Below are 26,081 nucleotides of genomic sequence, written 5' to 3' on the forward strand. Positions count from 1 at the left end.
GAACCTTGAGGCACTCCGTTTCAGATGTTGAATTGACGAGAAATAAACTTGCAGAGTAGTTTGAAAGGTACGGTCTTCCAGAAGGCTTGCCAGACAACCGAGAACCAAGCCACCTTTGCAGCACGGTGCAGTCTGTCAAGTAGCAGACCATGGGAGACTGTATCAAAGGCGGCGCTTAGGTCAAGCATGATAAGGGCCGCCGTTTGATCATCATATGCAATTTTGCGTAATGAATCAGAGGCTAAAAGTAGTGCTGATTCCGTGCTGAAGAATCATTGTAGTGTAGTTCCTATATTATCCATACAGGACCAGCGCGTTGGGTGTTAACATAAACTTTAGGATTGGGAGCAGACTATGAGCACCCCCACCGAGTATGTTATCCTGTTTGCATTAGATAGCTCACCGTACCACCAGAATCTCCTCTTATCGGGGAGAGAATAGTTTCTGGCAACCTTAGAATATGCCCACCCTGATCCCCTAGGATCGTGGAAACAATGTACTACCTTTCACTTAGTCACTCGTGCTCACTTAGTTTCTCTCAGAGAGTTACACAGAAGAAACAGTTGGGCGTGTTACAATAAGTATTCATTGCCCAGTTCTTGTAGTGTAAAATATATGTGCTGCGACAAACATTAGACAGTAGCAGAGATATATGATCAGCAGTACATTGAATATAAAAGGATAGTACAGTTCTACCATTTTGCAATAGTCATAAACGCATACATGGATATAAAATGCATGATAAAAGAAAGCGCGCATACTCCTTCGATGCCTATCTGGAGTACCTAAGTATACCTAGCATGTGAGTAGGTGTAAAGCCAAGAATGCCTCTAGGTGTTGTCTAACCTCATTACCGGAAGCAAGGGAGTGTGGGCCCCGTCCTGGTCTCGAGTTGGACACCCCACAAGGGATGTTTAGAGCACTGTCAGCTGGAGCTTCTGCAGGCAGGAGCCTCAGCATCTCTGGTTAGTGTGTCGGCATGGAAGTCTCGGTTCCCTCTAGCTAATACTAGCAAGAGGTGCTGTATTTATACAGAAAGTATCTAAGGTTCCTTTGTCCCTTGTTCCTTGTATTAGCCATTGTTGGATTTGAGGATGAGATATGGGATGAACCGTGTACATAGATATTATGCAGGTGGATGTAGCCCGAGCCTGGTTTCCAAGAACCCTTATGAATATTCATTCATACTGAGTCAGTCTAAAGATGGAGTCATAGAACGCTATTGTTCAGGGAAACCCTCTTTCTGCGTCCAGGACTAGAACTAGGTAAAGGTTCAATCCTACAAAGCTTGTTACTGTGTAAGGTAGGGGAGGTGATGTAGGTGAAAGGATATGATGTTACCCGGGCTTATATTAGTATACCTATGTGAAACATAACAGGGTTTGAAACCAGACTGTGTCTCATGGAGGAGATTGTAATGCTCTACAGACTGCATTATTTGTTGATTGACAAACTTCTCAGCCACCTTGGCAAAGTAAGGGAGTAGTAAGATAGGTCTTAAATTCTCAGGTTGTAAAGGGTCTAGGTTAGGCTTTTTAAGCAGGGGAATTACCATGGCGTGCTTTCACTCTTTCAGAACTATGCCGGAGAAAAACGACAGGTTGAGCAGCTCTGTTAGTATTGGGACAATGGCAGCATTGTCTTTATCCAAGATGGTTGGGGATGCAGGGTCTAGAGAGGATCCTGATTTGATTCTCAGGATGGGACTGTGAGTATTAGCCTCAGTGATGGGTTGTAAATTGAGGAGCTTACCCTAGGTGTCTGGCAGGGTATTGGACAGATGCAGCATCTTAAACATCCTACCACTCTCCGGGAAAGAGGGGTAGGTGCCATTCCTGCAATTTGATCACAGCACTCAGTAGAGGGAGGGATTATCGTTGTGCTACGTTCTAGGGAGGTCAGGGATTTAGTTACCTGGAAGAGCTCACTGGTGGAGTTTTTGGATCGTTCAATTTAACAGGCATAAAAAATTGTGCGGGCCTGCCTATGATCCTTGTGGTACTTTTTTAAGGCTGCCAGGTAGGTGGATTTATGATGTTCGTGGTAATCTTTGCGCCGTATTTGTTCTAACCTTTTGCATGATCTCTTTGTTTCCTGGAGTTCCTCTGAGAACCAGGGTGCATAGGGCTTAGATCGCCTGCTATTGATTGGCTTAGATGATGCTAGTATATCCAAAGCTAGATGAATCCACCTCTTAATCTGAGTATTAGCTGTCGATGGGCATTCTACGAGAGTTGGTCTGTGAGAATTTGAAAACCTTCCTGAATGCAAAGGCTGTAATCCATGCCCATTTGATTGAGGTAGGTTTAAAGGGTGGTACAATTTCCAGTGAGGGTACCTTAGTTCCGAAATGAATTAAGTGGTGGTCTGACCACGCCACCGGGATGGGTTCGGCTGCTGTTAGTATAGGCGAGTTGGTATATTGGGGTCCAATAGATGGCCCAGCTCATGTGTAGGGACATTAACTAATTGAGTCAGTTGGCACATACTCAGATTACCCATTACGTTTTTTGTGATTGGGCAGTCAGTTTTATCTACGTGAATGTTTAGGTCCCCTAAAACTGTGGAATTAGGGTATCTGACTGCATAGTCCTGAAACATACCGGCTAAGTTTTTAACAAAAGTCATCACTGGACCCAGTGGACGATAGATTAGAAACCCAGTCAGTGTGGTCTTATTGTTTAGGTTTAGGCTAAAAAATGTTGCCTCAGAGTTTGCGATATTAACTGGTTGTGGCTGACAATGCAAGTTGCTTTTAAAAATTATCGCTAGCCCTCCTCCTCTGAGTGTTGAGCGGCAAGGTGGGGTATAGCGTAATTAGGGGGCACTGCATCTAATATATCGGGGACCAATATTTCTGTTAGCCAGGTTTCAGTTGAAAAAAGGGCATTAGGTCGAAACCCTAAAATAAGATCTTCTATCTTTAGTTTATGTTTAGGTAATGATTTGCAATTGAGTAATAGACATTGCTTTCTCCAATTGTCAAGAAGACAGTTCCCGCCAGTAGAGGCCACAGTATGGGATTCACCTAAGCAGAAGTCACAGCTGTTGCACCTAGTAGGTTTTAGTGATAGGTTTAAGCTGTGAGCGCACACGTCTCTCACTGGGCGATTGAGTTTTAAAGGATTGTTCCGAGAGTAATAGTCATGCCTACCTACCTCTGCCTTTCTGACAGGGGGGCTGGATGACATGCTGAGCAGGGGGTTCGGGTCCCTGGCATCCTCCGTGCACGGACATGCACAAATGGGCTTGCCTTTGACCCGCCAGCGGCACGGTCGGGCAGCTGCCATGAATTTGTAGCCCAGCTCTACAGGCATGGCTCCAGGTCCGACTGCACCTCAGGAGATCGGAGGCAGCTGAAACGACTTGGCAGGCAGAGCAAGACACCATACCTAAGCTATTTATATATATATATATATATATATATATATATATATATATATATATATATATATATATATATATATATATATATATATATATATATATATATATATATATATATATATATATATATATATATATATATATATATATATTTATATATATATATATATATATATATGTGTGCGTGTGTGTGCGTGTGTGTGTGTGTGTGTGTGTGTGCAAAGTTCAAAAGTAGTAAAGATGCACGCTCAGAAGGGAGTTTACTGAATCACCAAGGTTTAAAAGTCCCGCAGAGTACCTCGTCAACTATCATTCATGAGGAATTAGGTGCCAGGTATATAAACGATATCGTGAAATTAAAGCCCATTAGCTGTTGGATTAAAATCTGGACGAACCCCGAAGCAACATTAACTAGAGAAATTATCAATGATTGTATGCTTCGGGAAAAAGGGTTGTCCATCCCATGGCTAAAATATGTTAAGCAGTCCTTTGAGGTGTTGGGCCATCCGGAACTCTTTTCCCACCCCACCAAATTGATGATTAAGGACAAGGAACTTGTTAAAGGAGAGTTCTTGAATTACTGGGGCTCCTGTAGAGAAGATAAGGAGATGATCAAATCCACAGTGAGGGCACACATTTTAACTAAATCATGCATGGGCATTGAACCATACCTCTCTCTTACCCACAATGCCCAAGATAGGTTTTTAATGACATGTTTTAGGCTGGACCTAGTACATCACAGCTTGGCTGTTCCAGTAGGTTTTACCAGATCCGTTGAGCTGAAGGGTCCCTGCGGCTGCGATCATCGATCTCCGCAGGACACCCTTCACTTTGTAATGCTATGTCCTTTTTACATGCACCCAAGAAAGCTTTTCCTAAAGAGAATTAAAAAAAAACAAGGGTTTAAACAGGCAAAGGTGGCCCTCCTGTATCTTAAACTCTCATCTGAGAATTTAACTATGTATTGTACAATAACATTTTTACGGATGGCGATGCGCCTTAGAAGCACTTTAGGGACGACTTGATTAGGAAGGGGCCTGCTTCATGTATTGAATGGTCATCTGTCCTTATTTATGACGTGGGTGGAGGTGGGAGTATTATATTAGGGTGGTGTTGAAAGTGGTTCCTTCATGCCCTCTTGTATGATGTTTTTATGGTGATAGGATTACTCATGAATGTATTTTCTTTTTACCCTTTTTAACCTGTGCTTTTATGGTATTGTTTTTATGATGCCGAATAAAGTTTTCTATTGATTGATTGAATTGGACCTCAATATACATATTTTCTTCACTTGACTTGAAGGTTTACTTTATTTTATCTAAACTTGACAGTGCTCAAACGTACAGCCTGTCCTTTGATATCATCGCTTTGGTCAGTATCAAAGCATTTGGACTCCTATAAAAAGATACAGTATGGCCATGGCCATTGGAAAAAAGCAATTGTGCAGCCACTGCACATTATTTATGTGGCTTTTCTAGATGTGAAGATCCACGCAAGACGACTGCAAGACCGGGCTCTAGTACACTGTCCTTGGTGTCACCCTGAATATAAATATTGAATCCAAAATGTTGAAAGGTAAGTATAGATTTTCTATGACTAACTCCACATATATATAGCTTAACAAAATATAAATTTTTAAGGTACAAATATGTGGAGTTTGGAATAGTAAATCTATACTTTTGCTATATACACTTACCTTTCAGAATTTTTGCCCACAATATCCTTGCACCTATGATTTTCATGACCTTGATATTCAGTAGTACATTCCTGTAATTGGCAACAGGCTTAGTTCTGATTATTTCCCTGCTACTCCCATTGATATAGTGCAGTGATATCTGGGCAGTCAACTGCAGCATTCCTGAACCCATAGCAGGCAAAGAGGAAAGAAACATCTAACCTCACTGAGGGCCCAGTTGCCCATATGCTAGCATCCTAAATAGTGAATAAAGGAGAGCGGCCTAGCTAAAGCAGAGAATCACTGCAAAGATGTGGGAAAAACAATTAGGCCCTGATTCCAAGTAGCACAGTACAGGGATTGTGATATAAAATAATACTAATTTACAGCTTCTGTCTAGTAAAATCACCCCAGTATCAAGCAGTTATGAGCAAAATCCTATTCGGTAATTACCACAGAGGTCCAATATTTCCAGTCATAAAACGACATGGAAACCCCTGTTCCAGGCATTTTTAATGCATACATTTACCACCTACTTTGAGTGGCTTGTGGGAATAGGGGAAGGCGAGGTAGAGTGGGAGTGGGAGGACTAGGGGAGGGAAAGGTGCGTTTTTGTCTATGCTCCTCCACTCTAGAAACAAAAAACTGCAGTGTGATTAGTGTGCTGCTGCAACCACAGCCTCGCGATTTTTCCATCTGGAATTACTGGCCAGAAAAATCATGTTTGCTTCTCCCACACTTGGCAAAACCAGGTGAGGAAAAAAACAAACACAACAGAATAAGGTAGTGATGTCTGAAAGCCAGGAGGCCTTAATTTCTTCTTGACCTGTACTCATGGAGAAGTCGCTTCTGATGACATCTCAGAGAGTAAATAGCTCACTGATGCAGCTGATGCGGTCGGTGGTCCCAGAAGTAACCACCTTGAAGTTTGGACAATCTTGTTTTGCTTGCTTGTTCTCACATGAACTTTCCTTGGAAAGGAAAGCATGTAATAAGCTAGAAAGATCCTAGAGATATCAATGTAAACAGAAAGACAAATCGCAATATATACAAGCCCTTCATATTTACAATAAGAACTTACACGGAGCACTTTTTACTCCCAGAGCATTAAGGAAGCAAATGAAAGCTGTAAGGAGATTTTTAACATTGTATCAAAGTTCAGGGACCCCAAGATGATGGCCCCACCTTGTGACATCAGCCTGGATCTATGTATGAAGTTCAGGGTTTTTTTAGATTACAAAATCCAGTCAAATTTGCTGAGGCTGAACACCACTGAGCCTATAAAATTAGCAGATAGTCAATTTTTGCCCTTTGTAAATTGGAGGCTTGTGCAATTTCTGCCACCCAATGAAGAGGAGCTAAAGTACCACCTTAGAAAGTGTAAGTTTTGCTCTCCTTTGGACACATACCCTATGCACATTATGAGGCAAATAGCCAGTCTATAGGCCCACTGTACTTGGAGTTAATCAAGGCCTTTCTGCAGTCAGGGATGCTACCAGAATCCTGGAAAAGGACTAATGTTGTTCCCCTTTTAAATAAAAAAGAAATTCTGACCCTAAGATCCTTTCAGATTTTGGACCAGTTGCTCTGCTACCAGCCACCTCAAAGATCGTACGGAAACATCTTTGCTAGAAATCATGGAATCCATTAAGAAAAGTTTAGATCTTGGTCATGATGTCACTGTGACTCTGCTGTATCTATAGGCAGCTTTTGACACTGTATCCAGTGAGATCCTGCTTCAATGGCTGGTAACAATTGGGGTGGGAGGAGTGTCGCTGAGTTGGATTTGCTCTTTTTTTAAAACACAGAGAAGAAGCAGTGTGAATGAAGCCCTTTTACTCAGGTGTGAAACAGTAAAAGTGTGGGGGGCCACAGGGCTCAGCATTGAGTCCCATTCTTAAAAACATTTATATGGCCCACTGACTTTTCTGGTAGAGTCATTCGGATTTAAAATTGTTTTGTATGCAGATGATACTCAGTTATTGCTTTCCTATCAGGGTGATTCTGCCTCAGGCAAATAAACTTTTTCAGCATGTGTCGAGGAGATGATGGAATGGCTCAGAGTCAATTGCCTACAGTATAACTGAGATAAGGCAGACATGTTGCTTTTTGGCTGCGTTCCAGTACCAGGCTGGATGGGTGCTTGGCTGAACAGTGGTATGCCACCCACTCCTAAGGAAGTGATGAGGGAGCTAGGAGTTCCTTTTGATATACAGCTTTCCTTCAAAGCCCAGATAGTCGCAGTTGTGAAATCATGTTTCTGGATATTAGGAACGTTAAGAACATTCTTGGATTTTCTTCAATGGGACGAGCGGAAATCATTGGTCAGGGCAATTATTTTATCCAGATTGGACTACGCCAAAGTCCTCTCCCTGGGAATAACAGATCATTAAATACATCAACACCAGGTGGTACAGAACACTGCAATCCACCTTCAGTTTAAGTTGACAAAACGTTCCTCTATGCCCCACTTTCAAGAACAATTGCACTGGCTGACTGTCAGCAAGAGAATGGTGTTTAAGGCCTTAACTATCTCATACCACGCTTTCCACAAAATGGGAATATAGGAATACACGGATGATAGTTGTACCCTGCTTTAGAAGAAAGAGACGGGGTGGTGCCTCCTTTGCTGTACCAATAGCCAAGATTTGAAATAAGCTTCCCTTTCAACTCATCTTTACCAGATGAGGCCACTTTCCGTAAATATTTAAAAACGTGTCTGTTAAACTTATAGGCCTAGTTCCCCTTCCTGTCTTTTCCTTCATAACCGGGACACTCTCTGAGTAGCTGTGAGCTTTATAAAACCATTCATTCATAATAATGCAGAATCAAATGAATGCAGAAAAGCGAGTGCTAATTTTACGAAGGATTACTTGTGATCAGAACCATACAGGGAAAATTGTGGTCCTCCTGTCACCAAGTAAGCCTTGCAATCCCACATCCACATTCATTGTTTGCCCCGAACTTTGCTGCAGAGTGCAATCTGAGCGGCTCTCCTGAAGCCCTCGCCCACCTGCCAGTGCTGCCTCTATAATGTGCTCCAGTGAAATGTATACTGCTTTGCTGCACCACCTCCTCCGGTAGGGCATCACTTTTGGGTTTGAGAATCTTGCATTTCTGCTGTGTATGTTGTGTCCACCCTATATATGTCAGTGAATCTTGTATGATTTCTTTTGTACTGAGCTGTCCTGTGTTTGATTGAAGCTTGCACTGCTGATAGCCATGCTGTACCTTGTCTGTGTGTTGGAGCTAAACCAGTGCTTAATTTTTGCCAGTGGTTTCCGGTGCATGGCAGAGTCACTAGGGGCCCGATGTAGGTAGGCCGTTACCAATCGGTAACGGCCGAAAATACCGATTTACGGCCCTTACCGATCGGTATACTGCCATCGAGATGTAGGGCAAAGAAAAACGTCCTAATCGGTACAAATACCGAATCGGAATGGCTACCGATTTGACAATAATCCGATACGTACATACCGAAAATCGGAAATGCAACGAATCGGTAACACACCGAATCGGATAAAAAATACCGATTCGGTCCATGTACCAAATCGGTAGTGACACCGAATCGAAAATTATCCGATTCGGTCCATGTACCGATTCGGTAGTGACACCGAATCGGAAATTATCCGATTCGGTCCATTTTCCGAATCGGTACTGACACCGAATCGGAAATTATCCGAATCGGTCCATGTACCGATTCGGCAGTGACACCGAATCAGACATAAGCCGAATCGGATAACCTACCGAATCGGTAGAATCACCGATCGGGAAAGTTCCCGATTCGGACAGATAGGGAGATGTAGGGAAGCACAGAAATACCGATTTTGGCTCAAAATCGGTATTTCTCACTCGGTATTTACCATGGATTACAATCAGGTGGTAACCAACTCCAACCCATAAAAATAGACCCAAAATGCATTGCAACTTGCAGGATGGCAGCTTGTTATGTCATTGCAAGGCGGCTACGGCTACAGCAGGAAGGACAGAGGGAATGGCAAAGAGAGGAACAGGTCTACAGACAGAGGATCACCCTGTTCATGCTCACAGAGGCAGAGATCCTACAGAGGTACAGGCTGGACTCAGACACCATTCTGGAGCTCATCAGGGACCTCAAACCACTGTTGGACCACCCCACCCCAAGGGCACGCGCCATCCCAGCGCACGTCCAGGTGCTATGCAGCTTGCACCTGCTTGCGTCTGGCAGCTATCAAAGTGGAGTTGCAGCGGTAGGAGGGGTGACCCAGAGCAGCCTGTCAAGGTTCTTCCACACATTCCTTGACGCCATGATACACAGGATGGACCAATACATCTCTTTCCCTGCAACCCACGCAGAACTGCTACAAACTAAAGCTGACTTCTACCAGATGGCACAATTTCCCCAAATCATTGGCTGCATAGATGGCACGCACATTCCGATTTGCCCCCCAGCTGACACAGAATACATATACCGCAATCGGAAGTCTACGCACACCATCAACGTTCAGGTGATCTGCAATGCGAAGTGCACCATCACAGACCTGGTAGCAAAATTTCCAGGGAGTACCCATGACTCCTACATTTTTCAACAGAGCGGCATCTATGCACGGCTGATGGCTGGCGAATTTGGTGAAGGATACCTCTTAGGTGAGACACATCATCAGACCCCCATAACACAAAGTAGCAAAGTGTAATTCATGTATGCATGTGAGTAATGTTACCCCTTTTCCTTCCAGGCGACAGTGCATATGCCCTCCGCTCTTTAATACTCACCCCCTACCTCAACCCCTCCACACCCAGCCAAAGGAGGTATAACCGGGCCCACAAAAGCACAAGGAATGTAGTTGAACGGACCTTTGGCATCTGGAAAAGTAGATTCAGATGCCTGCACAAGAGTGGAGGCGCAAGGCAGTATACCCCCATCACCTGCTGCAAGATCATAGCTGTCTGTGCAATGTTGCACAACCTTGCGGTGAAGAAGGGCACTGAGGTCGAGTTGTCTGACTACGAGGACCATGACGACGACGATGCTGTGCCACTAACACAGCCTGCTGGGGTGTCTACGCCAAGTGATGGCAGATACAGACGTGAGGCGATTACAGAAAACTATTTCTGAGTGAGTACAGATGCACAGACAGGTAAATGGTTGTTGGGAAAAGCAAATTTTAATAATGTTGCAACACCGATACTGCACTGATGTGCACCAAAATAAAATGTAAAAGTAAAGAAAACAAATGTCTGAGGTCCGGGTTGCCTCACCCGCCCTGGCAAGCCTACTTCTTGGAGCGCTTGGCAGCCCCACTGGGGTGTGCCTCACCCCCTTCCGCATGTCCTGCGGCTTCTGCGGAGCGCCTCGTGCTCCTGCGCGGCTCCGACGCAGCGCTGGCCGGGCTGCTGCGGCTGCTGCTGTCCCCAGCATCCCCCAGGTCCAGGGCTGGATTGGCGGCAGTGTTGGAGATTATCATTGCCTCCATGGCTGTTGTGATGCGGGCCATTCCCCTGGTGACCTCGGCGGTGTTTTGTGTCAAACTTGCCTCCATATTGGCACCACGTTGACACAGTTGCGCGGTTGCAGCAGCAAGGCGGCTAATGGATCGGTTTTGCACGCGGGCATCCCGCCTGCGCGAGTGCTCGTGCTCCTCAAGTCTTCCGCATAACTGTGTTATGGCTGTGGTCAGCCTGCCAAGACCTGCAGCAACCTCCTTGTTTGTGTCTACAAAAGCCTTGAACCCTTGTACCATCTCGCCCATCTGCAGGTTGTGCTGGCGGAGCTGGCGCTGGCAGGCCATGATGGACTTTGCCTGCTGGCGTTGGATTTTGACCATGCTGCCTTCAAGGCCCTGGAAGACACTGCCCTCCCGTGCCGGCGCTGCAGTGCTGGAAATGGCACGCCTCCGGGTACTGCTGCTGCCGCCCTGCTGTGTGGGCTGGGGTGCCACTGGTGTGGGTGTGGTGGTGGCCGGGGCCTGACCCGCAGCTCCCTGGATGGGGTTGAGTGTAGTCACAACCAGACTCCTGGCAGGAGGTGTAGTAGGTGCAGGGTGGGCCGTTGTCGGAGAGTTCTCAGGGGAGAACAGCAATGGGGGTGTGCCTGACATTTGTGGGGAGTGAAGGAAAGCGTCGTCAATTACCAGGTCTCCCTCTTCTCCCTGGCCAATGGTGTTGTTCTCCTAATCCTCCTCCTCCAGGGCAGCCTGACTTGTGCTAGGCCCTGCCACCGCACTGGTAGTTGGTGCTGGTGCTGGTGCATCAGTAGCTTGTGGTCCTCCGCCTGATGGTGCCCCTAGGTATAAAGAAGCATTTGTAAATTGAGTGCCGATGTATTACAGTCACTACAATTAAAGCATTGCACATGTCCTTGCATATCCTTTGAATGTGTTCCACTGTTTTCCATTTTGTGGTTCTGCACTGCCATATTTTGGAAACTTCTGCTGACTACATTTACCATGATGCTTTACTCATGTATGTTGATTGCAGTACTGGGCTGGGGTTTGGCTGTGCATTGTGTCTAAAGGGGAGGTGTCTGGTAGGGTGTGTCATGATGCGCATGCTTCTTACCTGTAGCTGTAGCTCTGGCTGAGCTGTCCAGGGTCCCGATTCCTGTCACACACTCCCTCTCGATGGTGCTTGACACCAGTTCCTCCTGGTCCGTGAGGGGATGCGCCGGGTTCCTGCCCCCACCAGTCAATCCAGCTTGCCTCTGCAGCTCAGCCATCTTGCGTTTCGTCAGGCTGCGGATGTCGTAGAATCGTTTTTTAAGGTCATCTAGGGTCCTGGGGGTGACACCTACAGCGTTGACCTTCTCATCTATCTCACTCCAGAGCCTCCTCTTCGTGCTGTCCGGCACAGTGAGGGACAGCCTCCCGAAGAGCTGCCTGTGCACCCTCACCACCTCCTCCACCAACACCTGCAGCTCTGTGCTACTAAACTTTGGCTTTCTCTTCTGGCCACCCTTCTGGCTCTCACTGGTGCTTGCCATCTTGCTATCCACAGTTCTCTGCCTCCTGCTCCCACTGCTGCTCACTGTGAGTGTTCAGCTCAGGCTGGCTCTCCAGAATGTTCTTAATGAGCTGCACCTGCCTGGGTAGCCACTCCCTGCTTGGGTGGGGGAGGGTGGATCCACCTCATTGGCTGTTTCGGATTTTACCGATTCGGATTTTACCGAATCGGATTTTACCGAATCGGATTTTACCGAATCGGATTTTACCGATTCGGATTGTTCAATGCATTCCTATGGGCATTTTGGCCATGGGGGTGTATTCCGACCTCCGAATCGGTAATTGCAGAATCGGTGGTAGCCGATTCGGTAATTTCCGAATCGGTGGTAGCCGATTCGGTACATTCCGATTCGGTCCGTGCCGATTCGGTACGTATCGAATCACAATACCGATGCCGACCTATTCGGTATTTTTTCGGTGTTTTTCTCCTACATCTCATTTTCCGATTTCAGAATACCGATTCGGCCCGCCTCGGTATTTTGAAATCGGAAAAACCCATTTACCTACATCGGGCCCTAAATTCTCAGCACCTGCTCTAATGACAGTTTACCACATGATGGCGCTGTTAGTAAATTTTGAGATGATCATGACAACAGTTGTTTAATCATTCAATATACATTAACAATAAATATTACCTGATGCAGACACCATTTTTATACTTTTGGTGGCTGGAATAGACTGAATTGTCTCACTTGTAGGAGTGTGGTGGTTAGTAGTTGTGTTGGTACTGTCATTGGCAGCACTGGCAAGGGCAATGGGTGGAGCAGGATGCCCTGACCTCCTCAGAAGGGCCCTGGCACTTACCTTTTTACAAATTCAGAACTGATGCGAAACAGCATTATTACATATGTCACAGCATGTTTCTCGTGCCACTTTTAACATGTCTCCATACATGTGACATCAGTAACGCTTTAAGCAGCATGTCGTGTCCTACTGTATAAAAGCCCACCATAAATAGCAGAACGTCTTTATGGCTATTTAATGCATCTATTCAAAATAGACTTTACTAATATAACTAAAAATAACTTTCACTGTTTTCATTGTTTTTCAGGTTTTTGTGGTTGTCTTATCCTAGTCTTATTCGCTTCAGAAGTTAAAATCCACCATCTGTCGGAGAAGATTGCCAACTACAAGGAAGGAACATTCACCTTTAAAACCCACAGCGAGCACTATGGGCGGTCCTTCTGGCTCATCCTGGTTTGCACTGCTGTTCACTTCTCAAACATCCTTCTCATCCGCCTGGCGGGATTTGAATTTCCTTTCTCCAAGTCCAAAGAGTCAGAAACCGCGACTGCAACAATAGACATCATGTACTGAAAAAATATCCAGATCAATGTATACCAAGATAGTTGGGTTAATAAGCTGAGTCCACCGGCTCAACTTTTTCAGTTTTTCATGACTATTATTTGGATGGGAAAATTTAGGTAACATAAAAACAAACATGGAAAAAACCGCAGACAACATATACGTGAAGAGCAAAATATCGACTGCCAAGATAACGACCATCCATAAACATCTTCCAACTGTAACTCGACATTGTATTGTTTTGAAATGTATACAACACTCCACACCCCAGGTGAGGCTTACAGTGCTATCCTTGGAAGTCCAAATGTGATAGGTTATGTATTGGGGTATAACCGTGGTGAGGTCATAAAGTGCTATAATATTTTAAGGTTTGTGGGTGCCCTACTGAGGAGGGTAAAGTGGTGTTAGTTATCAGGCCTTTATGGTTTGTCGTGACATGCTGTAATCACAGTGTGACTGACTTCACTGCGCATAAGCATGTGGTGTGGTACAGAGTGTGAGATCAGATGCCGTCACTGGATAGAATAGAATAGGATAATTCTTTATTTTTCGATTATTTAAAATCATTACAATAAAACATAGTTAATTTGTACACATTAGCAGAATAATTGAGTTTACAGCCCATGGAGATCTGAGCCCTGGGCTTGGGATAGAACTTAAGATTCATAGAAAGGTCTATTTAAAATTGGTCAATATGCTTATAAAGAGTACATTATCTAAAGTGCGAGCATTAAAGTGCAAAAGTGTGAATAAAGTGCGATTATTGCCTTTTGGTGGATTACGGGCATACCCCCAAGGCCCCACGTGATATGGCTTGATGAGGCCCCAGTTAAAATACAATTGCTAAAATATTATTCAAGAGCTAGTCTTTAAACTAAAACAAGAGTCTTCCAGAGGTGTCACCTCGTGGGATTTCGATGCGGTCAAAAAATGTTGTTGAGTGGCATCAAAGCACAAGATTTCAATAGTTGTATTTAATTTGATTTATACCTCTGCTGAAGTAAACAAATACATAACAGATATGTTTAAAACAGGTATAGTACAGCTTAAAAACAGCTTTAAAAACTCTTTCAAATGTTATACAAATTATAACAGACAAATTCATCAGGTGGCCATTTACAACGCGTAATTAAACCTTGTGCAGAGGAGAAATTATATCTAAAACAGATGGGCTTTTATACCGATGCCAGGCTTCTACCAGAATCGAATTTGAACAAACTAACAATTCATGATGTAAATCTGGCACTCCTCCATCACACAACTCACAGATTCCTATAGTATTTTCATGATTGCTCCATTTGGATGTATATGCTTTAAAGGGAGGATTCCTAGCTGCAGTAAAAGAATACAGCGCCGGGCTCTGTGTTCTAGTAAAAAGCATATGTATCACTGCAGAGATGTGTATTCCATACTTTCTACAAATTGTGCATGTTTTAATTAGGAACAGTTCTCTACATCCAGGTCAAAGCTTATTCTTGGTGTCAAATTCTTTAAAAAAAATGCTTCAAATGTGCTGTTGTCCAAGATTTTAAAAGTGCTACTGTGCAATGGGACAGATTAAATGCAATACTAAGGTTCTCATTAAAAGTATATCGCGACGCCTCATCTCTAAAAGTCTACAATTTTAAAATATTCCTTGGAGATCCAGGGTCAGCATGTAAGAGATTATATGCCCATTTTATTATGTTAGAGATAGCTCTAGCATAATAGCTAGCTAAAGATAACTATAAGGATAATTATTGGACTGGAACTGCTTGGTTAACTTTTAACAATTTACGTAATAGGTTCCCTTATCTCCCTTTTACAGTTTGCCATCAGAAAGAGCTGGTGCTTTTTATCACTGCTAGGCTTTCATTGACCCTGCAATTAAGTCGGGAGGAAATCATTGAGTTCCTCTGGAATGTTGGACACTCTCTTGTGACGTGCTCTCAGTTAACTTCAGGAATCAAGCCGCCAGCTGTGAGGATTCAGCCTTTAGGCATGATTCGACAGCTGCACTCCTTATCGGGCACAGACAGAAAATCCTGAGGTGGAGCAGCTTTTTGCATAAATAGAGGATATGAGTTCGTGATTCTTCCTGTTTCGCACAGAATCTGCAGCGTCTGTCCTGCTTTTCCCAGATTCTGCATCACCAAATTGGATGCAGTGCACGCAACGAAATTCGATTTATTTATTCCTATGTTTACTTACCTGTTAAGGTCCGTAATCCATACATTACTGCCCCTCCCCTCCCCACATCACCGCCCGGCAGGTACTCCCACTACCGGCTGCAGCTGCATACCAGTATGATTTTAACAAAATTAAGCCCTGTCTCAGTCTCAGTAGCTCCTGTTTAATTGCTAGATGAAAAGGCAAGGAGAGGTAAGTCCGCGACACTGGTGGTTCATATAAAGTGAATGCCCAGCAGCCATGGGACAGGATCTTGATCGTCCAAATGTCCTGATCCTTGGAGATGACCTTTGCTAGCTTGGTTATTAGTCTTGGAAAGCCCCTAGACTACATCTTTCGCACCTCTACTGGATCCAGTGCAGAGCTGAAATACTTATGTTAATTGGTCTGGGGTTTCTTTATAGTTTCCCAGATAATCCTCTTTAGCATGTTTTCTTTAGCTTGTTTAGCTTTTATGCAATATATTAGAAATTTGGCTTCGAGTGCCCAGTGCTGTGAGATCAGACAAAACTCCTCTCTTACCTGAGCATATGCCATGGAATTCGAGAGTCGTAAAACTCTTTGATAGCACATTAATTGGGCTCTATCTGGCCAGTTTGTCTTTCTTTCTCTGAAGGTGATTGCTCCATGTGTTATTTTCACTATGATATAGTCTCCCTTTCCTGCTTTTATTATCTAGGTTGATGCCCTTAAGTTGTTTTTAACATAAATTGATACCCCACCAGAGGCATGTCTACCAGCTTGTGAAGCCTTTGCAAAAGATTCATATGCTGTAAAGTATGGCCAGGGGAAGAATTTAGTACCCAGGTTTCTTGAAGTACAATGATGTCATGTTTCCGCAGTTCTTTTATGGTTAAGCTCATGATTACGGACTCAGTTAGCCATCTTATGTTCCATGACTGTATTTTCAAACCAGGCACCATTTATGATGTTTTGAGGCTCTTGGCTAGGTTGGGCATTTAATATGCTTGAGAGCCATGCCCAGTTTATTGGCGCTGAGTGTTGGCCTGTGCAATGATGGCCTTCGCCAGCTCTGGTTAGTGGCTCTGTCATTGTTTCAGGGGGCCGGCTACCCCCAGAGGAACTCCTTAAGACTGAGCCTGTAGAAGGCAGGTTCTTGGGTACTCTTGGCTGGGCCTTTTGTTTTGCCCATATCCTGCTCTAGGAAGTAGGCAGGGTATTTCCTCATCACAGAATCCACCAATGTTGTGCCCTATTGTTTGAGCTGTGTTTTGCTTTTCTGTAGGGCACTGACAGGGCTTGGGTTTTTAAAGATGATTTCTATGTGCTCATTAATCTCACCATTCCCTGGTCGAAGGAAGCCAACCCCTTCTATATCGGCTGAGAAGATTTGCTCCAGGCCTGCTATGTTCACACATCATTTGGAAAGTTTTTTCTATTGAGGATATCCACTGCCCCCCTTGACTTGTATTCTGTATAAAGGTTTGTTATTTGATCCATTCCAGGCTTGCTTTTATCACTTCCTGGGGGGGGGGGGGTATCTTCTGGTTTGTGGTCTTGTGGGTCATTTCGTATAGTTTGCCTGGTCTGTGGTCTAGGGTCAATACTGGATTTGCCTTCCCATGCGTTCTTTACTTTACCTATTCCTCCCCATTTTGCTACTGGGGTTGTTTGCGGTGGGTGAAGGTCAGATGACTCATCTGGTTGCTCCAGCCTTCCTCTTTCTGATTTCTTGGCGCTGTTATTGTTTCCATTCTTTATGACACAACTGAGGATTTAAGGGGGGCTGGTGGGTTCCTTTCCTCCCACTCAGCTGGCTGGTTTATCAGAAGTATATGGATGGCAGTTAAGGGGTCCTTTATCATAAGCTGGGCTGGTTCACTAGCATCTTCTGGAACTGAGCCCTTAATGGAAGTTGATGTGGCCCTAGGTGTTTCTTTGGAGGCCTTTTATAGCTGTAATTTGAAGAGCTCCTGGGTGCTGGCGTTTGTCTTTTGACTAAATGTGCTTCTCTTGTTAACAATTGGGATATGTGGTTCCACTTTCCCATGCTTCTCTTCTGGGTTTGGTCATAACCATTGGATAAGAGACAATCTTCTGTTATAGTTATTGCTTTTATGTAGGTTTTAAAAACATTTTCTAGTTGTTCTTTGAAATGGGATGTCTCCCTTTTTCCTTTGGCTTCGAATTCAAATCTTGGTTTTGCGGTTGCAGCATCCCCTGCCTAGGGCATAACTAATTCGATATTACTTATCTGTGGGGAATAATGTTCACTTAAATTAAGTTTGCCGAGTGCAGCTTCTGCATTGGTCCTTTCCCCTTCACAGTTCCTAGGGGATACATCCTTATCCACCTGGGTTTGGTAACATGCTAGCGTAGAGGCTGTTTTGGGGGGATTTTTTCTCATGGATTTTGATTTTGAACCAATCCATAGTTGGGGCCCTGGGAGAGGGCTGACTTTTTTAGGTCATCAAGCAAGGTTGTCATCACGCCATATAAAGTTTCTAGTTTTTCTATTATTAGTCCATAGGCGCACGTGTCTTGCTTTTGTTCCACTTTGACTGAATCTTGGACTCTAATGAATAGGTTGTTTAGGGGTCCAGCTTGCCATCTATTTTTATGATTAATGTGGCGATTTTTTCAGTATGGAAATTTGTACTTTCAGCTTATCTGCTGTGCAAAAGTGCCACATTGTCCATTGCATTCAGTGTTTTGTTGATATTTATGATTGCCCCCAGTTGCTTTATTGCCGCTGTTTGCTGATCTGTCATTCTGACTGGTTGCTCGGGATCCTGATTATAGGTGAAAGAGGTGCTCGACAAAGAGCACCTTTCTCGAGTGATCTCTTCTGGCAGTGCTCCACTAGTTTTTCTTCCAGCCAGTCTTTCCGATGTTGCCAAGGCAGCTGTTGGGGGGCTAGCTTGGGGGGTTAGTTGTGGACCTTCTACTATGTTGGTGTTTTCAAGCCTGTTCTTCAGAGGTGTGTAGTGAATAATGAACGAAGCAAAGTGAAAGTAGGTTCTTTATTTGTAAGTTCAACACATCAAGAATGTCGTCAGCTGTCATCACTTGAGCCGCGCCGCTATGTCAACATTCCATAGCGAGCGCCGGCTGACACATGGGCTGTACCAAGTACATGCAGGGAGGAAGGGGGGAAACACGGGGTAAGGGAAATACCACTTAGTAAATTGCAACACATCATCCTCCCTATGGGAACTGATAACAACGTGGGGAAAAAACATCCAGGGAAGGGAATCAGTCCTTTAATGGGGGAGGAGAATAGGGCAGTCACCTCCCAGTCCCTGCAGTGGGGCTATCTCGGGGAACCTGCAGCACTAACAGGGCTCTCCCGCAAGTGGCTATCTCATTTGATAATGTTTGTGGCACTGGGGGGTGTTCCTAGTTCTGTCACTCCTCCTGCCAGGTCTGGTATCTCTACTGATGTCCACACTCTCAGATCTGGTCGAGAGAGACCTGGTTTCTTCCCCTCCAGCAGGTACTACCCTGTCGTTACTCCGCAGTCTACCATCCTCCATGACAACTGAATTCTTGTTTAGAGTCTTGATTGCACTGGGGGCATAAAACTTTTCACCTCCTGTTCTCAGTCTCTCAGGTTTCTTTACATAGACTCTTTGTCCTTGCTGGAATCCTCTCCCCTTAACTCCCCACTTCTTGTCGTACCATTCCTTGTATTTGCGTTGATTAGTTTCAATCCTTCTCTTGACCTCCTGGGGGTTGGATTCCTCTTCTAGTTCTCTTCCCATCCAACTTGGTGTGAGTTTGGCGCCGGCTTTTCTTCCCCTCAGTAACTCAAAAGGCGTGCAGCCTGTGGAAGACTTTGGCGTGTTATGGTATGCCCACAACATGTCTCTTATCGCTTCTTCAACGTTCTGTCCCGCTTGCTTGGCTAGCTGTATGCACTCTTTCAGCATGCGGTTCACTCTCTCCACTTTACCATTAGCTTTGGGGCAGTACAGAGGCGTGCAAATGTGTACAATGGAACAGTCCTTGAGAAATTCCTTCAGTTCTTCTGAGATTAGCTGTACGCCATTATCTGTCACCAGTGTCGCAGGCACCCCTTCTCTTGAGAACACCTCTTTCATGAATTCAATGATCGCTCTGGTGTTCACATTGTGGACAATCTTGCAAGTCACCCAGCTGGAGAAGTAGTCCACCATGACTAGTAGATACCAGTCTTGGGGCCCTTTGCCATGGATCGGTCCAGCTATGTCAAAGCCCAACTTGTTCCACGGGGCGTCTGGTACTTCCACTGGTGACAATGGTGCCCTTCTCGTGAGCTTAGACTTGTCACTTAGACTGCACGCATAGCAATCACGCACTTTGTCCTCCATTTCACTGTCCATAGTGGGGAACCAGTAATCAGTACGAAGCCTAGCCTTGCTCAGGCTTCTTCCTAAGTGTCCCTCGTGAGCTAGATCCACTATTTGGTTCCTTAAAGCTTCTGGGGGAACCAGTTTTCCGGATTTCATTATGAAGTCTCCTTCTACCGATAAATCTTCTCTCACATTCCAGTACGGCTGGATCTCCGTCTCCATGTCCTTGCATTTCTTCGGCCACCCCTTAAGTATATGTTCTCTCACTTTTTTCAGCGTTTCGTCTTGCTCCATCTGAGTTTCCCAAGTGTTTTTCTCTACCGCTGCTAAGCGCAACTCCAGGATAGAATCACCTCTCAACTCCTCTTCCGTTTCTTCCTCTGTTGGAGCTCTCGACAGGAAATCAGCTACCCTGTTTTGTTGTCCGGGAATGTAGGATACTTTGAAGTTGTAGGCTTGCAGCCCTACTGCCCATTTAGCTATTCGGGGTGTCATACTTTCCATATCTTTCTTCGTGAACAGTGAGACCAATGGTTTGTGGTCCGTCTGCACCTCAAAAGGAATTCCCCAGATGAAAAATTTATAGTGGCAGACTGCCCAAAAGACAGCTAGAGCTTCTTTTTCTATGGTTGAGTAATTTTTTTCTGAAGAGGTGAGGGTCCTAGATGCAAAGGCCACCACGTTGGTTTTGCTCCCCTCTTTCTGCGCCAGGGTGGCACCGATGCCTCTATTGCTGGCATCCGTCGAGATGATGGTCACGCCATTCGGGTCAAATTTTCCGATAAATGGGGCTTCTATGATGGCCTTCTTTATGCCTCTCATGGCCTCCGCTTGCTCCTTGCCCCAATTGAAGACGCTGTCCTTCTTGATCAAGTCTCTTAAGGGCTGTGACACCATAGCAAAATCCTTAATGAACTTGGCCATATATTCTGCAAGCCCCAGAAACGATAGTATGTCCTCTTTGCACCTGGGAGTAGGGGCATCTCTCACAGCTCTGACCAGGTCGTGTTTCGGCTTGATGCCCTCTTCAGATAGAGTATGTCCTAGGTAGTCTACCGAGCATACTCCTAGCTTGCATTTTGAAGGTTTGGTGGTGAATCCTACCTCTCTCAATTTTTCCAATACCTCCTTAGCCCTCTCATTGTGTTCCACTTCACAACCTCCGTAGATCAGTATGTCATCTTGGAAACAGAGGGTGTTCTCACAGTCCTTCAATACATGTTGCATGACTCTTTGGAAGGCCGCGGCCGCTGACGCCAAACCAAATGGCATACGCAGGAACTTGAAATTACCAAACGGAGTTGTGAATGCAGTGAGTATCTGAGAATCCGGGTGGAGTTTGATTTGGTAATAGGCGGAGGATAAATCCAGTACACTGAAGTACTTTGCCCCCTTGATTGTGCTAAGCATTTCGCCTATCAAGGGAAGGGGAAATCTGTCCACCAGAATGTTGGCGTTGAGGCCTCTCAGGTCCACACAGAGTCTGATACTGTTCCCTCCATCTTTTGCCGTGATCACGATCGGGGCCAACCAGGCTGAACTTTCAATCTCCCTGATGACTCCCTGACTGACAAGTCTCTGAAGTTCCTGCTGGAGGGGTTCTCTCATACGCAATGGTATGGATCTGGTTTTGTGCACTACAGGTTCAGCTCCCTCCTTGAGAATGATCTTGTGCATACAGTTTTTGAAGACCCCCAAATTGTCACTGAACACTTCCTTGAACTCTTCGGTGAGACTACCAGCTACGCCTAAGGGGTCAATTAGCAAAACCTGTTCTTCGTTATTTGGGTCAAGAGTGATACCTAACTGCTTCTGGTGTTTCCAGCCCAGTAGAGTTGAGCCCCTAGAGGATACATACACTTTTCCTACCGTATGTCTATCCTTAAAGGATATTCTCATAGTTAACATGCCCTCTAGTGGGATTTTTCCCTCGTTGTACCCCTTGGGACTTATGTCAGGTGGCATTAACTTCACAGGATGATTAGCAAATTTTTCCTCAAAAACATCTTTATCCACCAGGGTGTAAGGGGAGCATGAGTCAGCGTACTAAACATCACACCATCCAGTAATACATCACATTTTGGATACATGTCCCCTTCGTCTTCTTCCTCATCACCTACTTGGAAGATATACGATCTTTCCCTTTCTTCCCCTTGTGTGGATTCCTCAACAACATGCACTGCTTTACCTGGAGTTTTACACACTTTAGAATAGTGTCCCCACCTGTTGCACTTTCTGCACTGCACATTCCTGGCGGGGCACTTCCAATTACTTGCCAAATGGTTGGGACTGCCACATTTAAAACACACCAAAGGACCTGCCTTACTACGAACCACCTCTTTGTTCTTGTCCCCTACTTTACAGACAGTTTCTCGCTCTGGGCTAGACTTGTTCTCTGCCCTCTCCTTGTTTGTCCCCTCAGGTGCCTTCATTTCCCTAATGCACCTCGCGGTATGTTCTAGACCCTTGGCTATGTTAATGGCCTCATCTAAGTTGGGGTTTTTGGTGAGCAATTCCTCTTGGGTTTTAGTGTCGTTGGTGCACCTCACCAGTTGGTCCCTGATCAGTGAGTCGGTGAGTTGCCCAAACTCACATGTGGCAGACAGACCCCTCAGAACTGCTATGTAATTACTCACTTTCTCTTCCCTCTTCCGCACCCTCTTAAAAAACTTATGCCTCTCCATCACCACATTAATCTTCTCCTTGAAGTGAGCCCCAAGTTCTCTCAGTGTGCTCTCATATACATTAACACCTTCCTCCACTTCGTTTTGGTCATCCTCCACTAACCTCCCTGTTATATCTTCATATATCTTCCTCCCATGTGTACCTAGATTGTGGAGAAGTATGTGCTGCTTGCGAATGTTAGTGTAATTGCTACCTCCTATGGCAATTAAATAGGATTTGAAGATGCCTTCCCACCTCCTCCAGGGAATGACAGGCTCCCCTAACTCATTGAGGAAGGGTGGAGGCTGGCTCATACCAGCTCCCGCCATTGCCATACAGTAACTTTACCTTACTAAAAATAGTATTTTCCAAGCTTAAATAGCTCCACAAGATAGAGAAGCTGCAGAGAAGATGTGCTTATTTTTGGATAAAGGTACTGTGCACACTAGTGAAATCCCCACCTCTGCTCAAAACGTTTACATAAGGTGAAAACAGTATGACAAAAGGGGCTTAACTAGTCCCCTTTCTACTTCCACAGATCTTGTATGCACAGCCAATAAGCCCGTTAACCTCCACCTCCCAGGCGGGACCTTCCTGTATAGACAACTTCCCCTCACAGTGTCGAGGTGACTGGAAGAAAATGCGCGTGAAGAATCGCTGGCTGTAACCCCTCCACAACGTAGATTACTAATTATTTCCAGCACACGACCGAAAATAAACAGGAGTTCAGTCAGAGTCTCAGAGTTCCTGACGTGAGGAGACTAGGCGGGGAACGCGTCGTCGCGCACCAAGGTACCTTCCTTGATCCTCGTAAACTCACACCATGAGCTCCGAACACAGCATATGCACAGTGCGCAGCGCGTCTCAAATGGATCGAGGATTCCGCCGCCTGCCCTTGAAGCGAACGTATTCCCTCACTTAGAAATTGTCGCCTTCGCGCTCTTCACCTCCGCGCCCCCTGTGCCCGGTATGACACACGACTTAGTTCAGACACTGCCGATCCCTAGAGCCATGACGTTGCTCCCTTGTGAGATCACAGCCGAGAGCTAACCAGTGGGTGAGGTGCCCGACGCGACACCCGAATAACCTCAAAAAACACCCTGTGAAAGCTCACCAGCTCCACTGCTCTGGCCTGTCTGCGCGTCACACACCTCTTACTCGAGCTCCCTGTGACATCGTCTGCCCATTGGACCGTCTTAGATCTTTTTCATACTTTACTTCACCGGCTCCGTTTAACACCTTCTTTTTCCTCCTTTCATCGACAGCAAAAATCATCCCAGGGAAACGACATCCACTGTCCCTGGCACAGTTCTCCTTCTCCTCGTTGCCAAGAATGTAATGAATAACGAACGAAGCAACGTGAAAGTAGGTTCTTTATTTGTAAGTTCAACACATCAAGAATGTCGTCAGCTGTCATCACTTGAGCCGCGCCGCTATGTCAACATTCCATAGCGAGCGCCGGCTGACACATGGGCTGTACCAAGTACATGCAGGGAGGAAGGGGGGAAACACGGGGTAAGGGAAATACCACTTTTGTAAATTACAACAAGGTGGTTGTTTTTTTTTCATGTGTTCTTGCTGGCTCTCTCCCTCTTCTCTTTTATCTTTAGCTGCCATGAGTTCTCCTGTGTTTGCTGCCCTTTCTTGTGTTTTTGGTATAAGGGAAGGGCTGTAGTGACTTGGGGCATGAGGTGCCTGCTCAAAGCTTTGTGGACTAGGGCTGTTCCCCTGTTTCCTATTGAGTTCCTACTTTCTTTCTCAGTGATCAACCTTTCTATTGTCACTCATATCTCTGAGCTTAATGGAACCACTCTGCCCTATAGTTGGCCGGTGGTAACTCTATCAGTGTCCTTCTCCAGGGTGGCTGAGGCTTCCTCTGTTAGGCTCAGTGATAGGGGTGGAAGGGTCCCCCAGTTCCAGACCTTTCTTGGCTCCGGGCTGGAGCCTGAATTAAGGGGTGTTGAGGAAGCCCTTTGTTTTGCCTATGAATGTTGGTTCATGTTAGAAGGATCATCTTTGAGCCTACTATGTTTGGCAGGCCCAATGTGTGGCCTTGTGCAGTCTAATTCATGCATCCTGGTTGATTTTGCCTGTTTTGTGATTGGCGATTGGGGCTTCTCAAGCTGCACTAAGAAGCCTCAGCTATCATTCTTGAGTTTACACTTTGGCTGCTGAGTATCTGGGCTGACTTAATTTGTGACCGGCGGTGTGCCCAGGATGAGATACCGCGCCCTGATTTTTTTTGCCCATGGTGGCTTCTTGGTGGTTTCTGAGACCTTGCTTGCTGGTGTATAGGCACCTCTCTTTTTGGTGTTTTGAAGATTTATATGGTTAATCTCTGGTGGACCTGGGTTGGGGCTAATGCTGCAGTGCAAGTCCTCATTTATTGATATTGCAGAAGCGGGTCTTTAGGGATTGCGCTTTTGTTTTTCAATTTTTGCTTAGGTGCTGCCTATAGTTTCCTGGTAAGAATGTGCTGCCTCACACCTCCACCAGACTTTATTGTTGCAAGGCAGATAGGGGCATGGGCATACAGGTTCAAAGACCCAAGAGTATCTGGTAGAAGTTTGATACATTGCAGTTTTTCCAGGCCCTTGGGATGCACCAGCAAGTCTTGGCGCTGTCTCTGTGAGTGGCGTCGAGTGGAGGGTGTAAAAGGTTGAGATGGAGTTGAGGAAGGACCCACGATGGCAGCCGGATGGAAGGACGGGCTGGGAGCCAAAAGAGGGCAGAGGCTGGAGCTAGTCCCTGGGGAAGGGGAGTGGTACAAGGCTAGAAGCCACACCAAGTCAAACTCAGCTGCTTCCTCTTCATGTGTGCTCACAACCTACCCTCCCCCTCCCTCGATCGGGTTGCTTTTTGCGCACCACCTCATCTTTCTTTACCTTGCTGTTGGTGTTGCTGGTTGGGGTTACTTGCGGCATCCCTCAGCCACTGCATCCTCTGGGGTTTCGGGGTCATTGCGGCTGCCTTTTGATGACAACTGCTGGGCGGGAGAAGCAGGATTCTGAAGGCTGGAGAGGCTGTTATAAGCTATACGAGGTAAACCCCCCCCCCCCCACGGATCCGAATCAGGTCCAATATTGACAGCTGTGGCCCTGGACAGGCACAGTAGGCTGTGCGGGCTGCAGGATGCATCTGCAACCCCCCTCAGGATGTGGCAATACCCCAACCAGCATGGGTCTTCTGGCTTCTGCTGCAGCCGGTATCAGGGGGCTGATGGCTGAGGGCTGGGAGTTGAAGCTTAGGCACACGGGACTAGAATGGCAGGCTATCGGATCCTGGTGCAGCAGCTGTTGGCTCACTCTGGCCGTGCTCCAGTAATAGAGATGGGGCTGATGGCTAGGGGCTGGAGGTAAGGGCATCAGTACTCTAGGGAGGAGTAACAGGCTCTGGGCTTTGCCGCCCCTGCTACCACTGTGCTGCTGCGGCCTCACTCCGTCCACACTCCAGAACCGGAAATTTGAAGACTCTGGAACCTTCGCTCGACTTGAATCAGCAGATAATTTGTAAACATTTCACTACCTGGCAAACACTCAACTCACTCTTGACGCAGATGTTTGACCCGTGATGATTGCTACTTATTTTTTAACTGGGCGGTGTCCTCCC

At 45.7% G+C, this 26,081-nt stretch overlaps 1 protein-coding gene across 1 annotated transcript in view; it reads left to right on the forward strand.

Annotated features, from left to right (window-relative positions):
- The window catches only part of CLRN1 (clarin 1), a 101,482-nt gene extending 88,126 nt beyond the window's left edge, over nucleotides 1-13,356 (forward strand). Inside the window, exon 3 of the mRNA XM_086944145.1 lies at nucleotides 13,091-13,356. Coding sequence (XP_086800271.1) covers nucleotides 13,091-13,356 — 266 coding nt within the window. The remainder of the gene's footprint in view (nucleotides 1-13,090) is intronic.
- The last annotated feature ends 12,725 nt before the right edge of the window (nucleotides 13,357-26,081 follow it).

Source organism: Lissotriton vulgaris, chromosome 11, assembly GCF_964263255.1.
Source record: "Lissotriton vulgaris chromosome 11, aLisVul1.2, whole genome shotgun sequence".
Lineage (NCBI taxonomy): Eukaryota > Metazoa > Chordata > Amphibia > Caudata > Salamandridae > Lissotriton > Lissotriton vulgaris.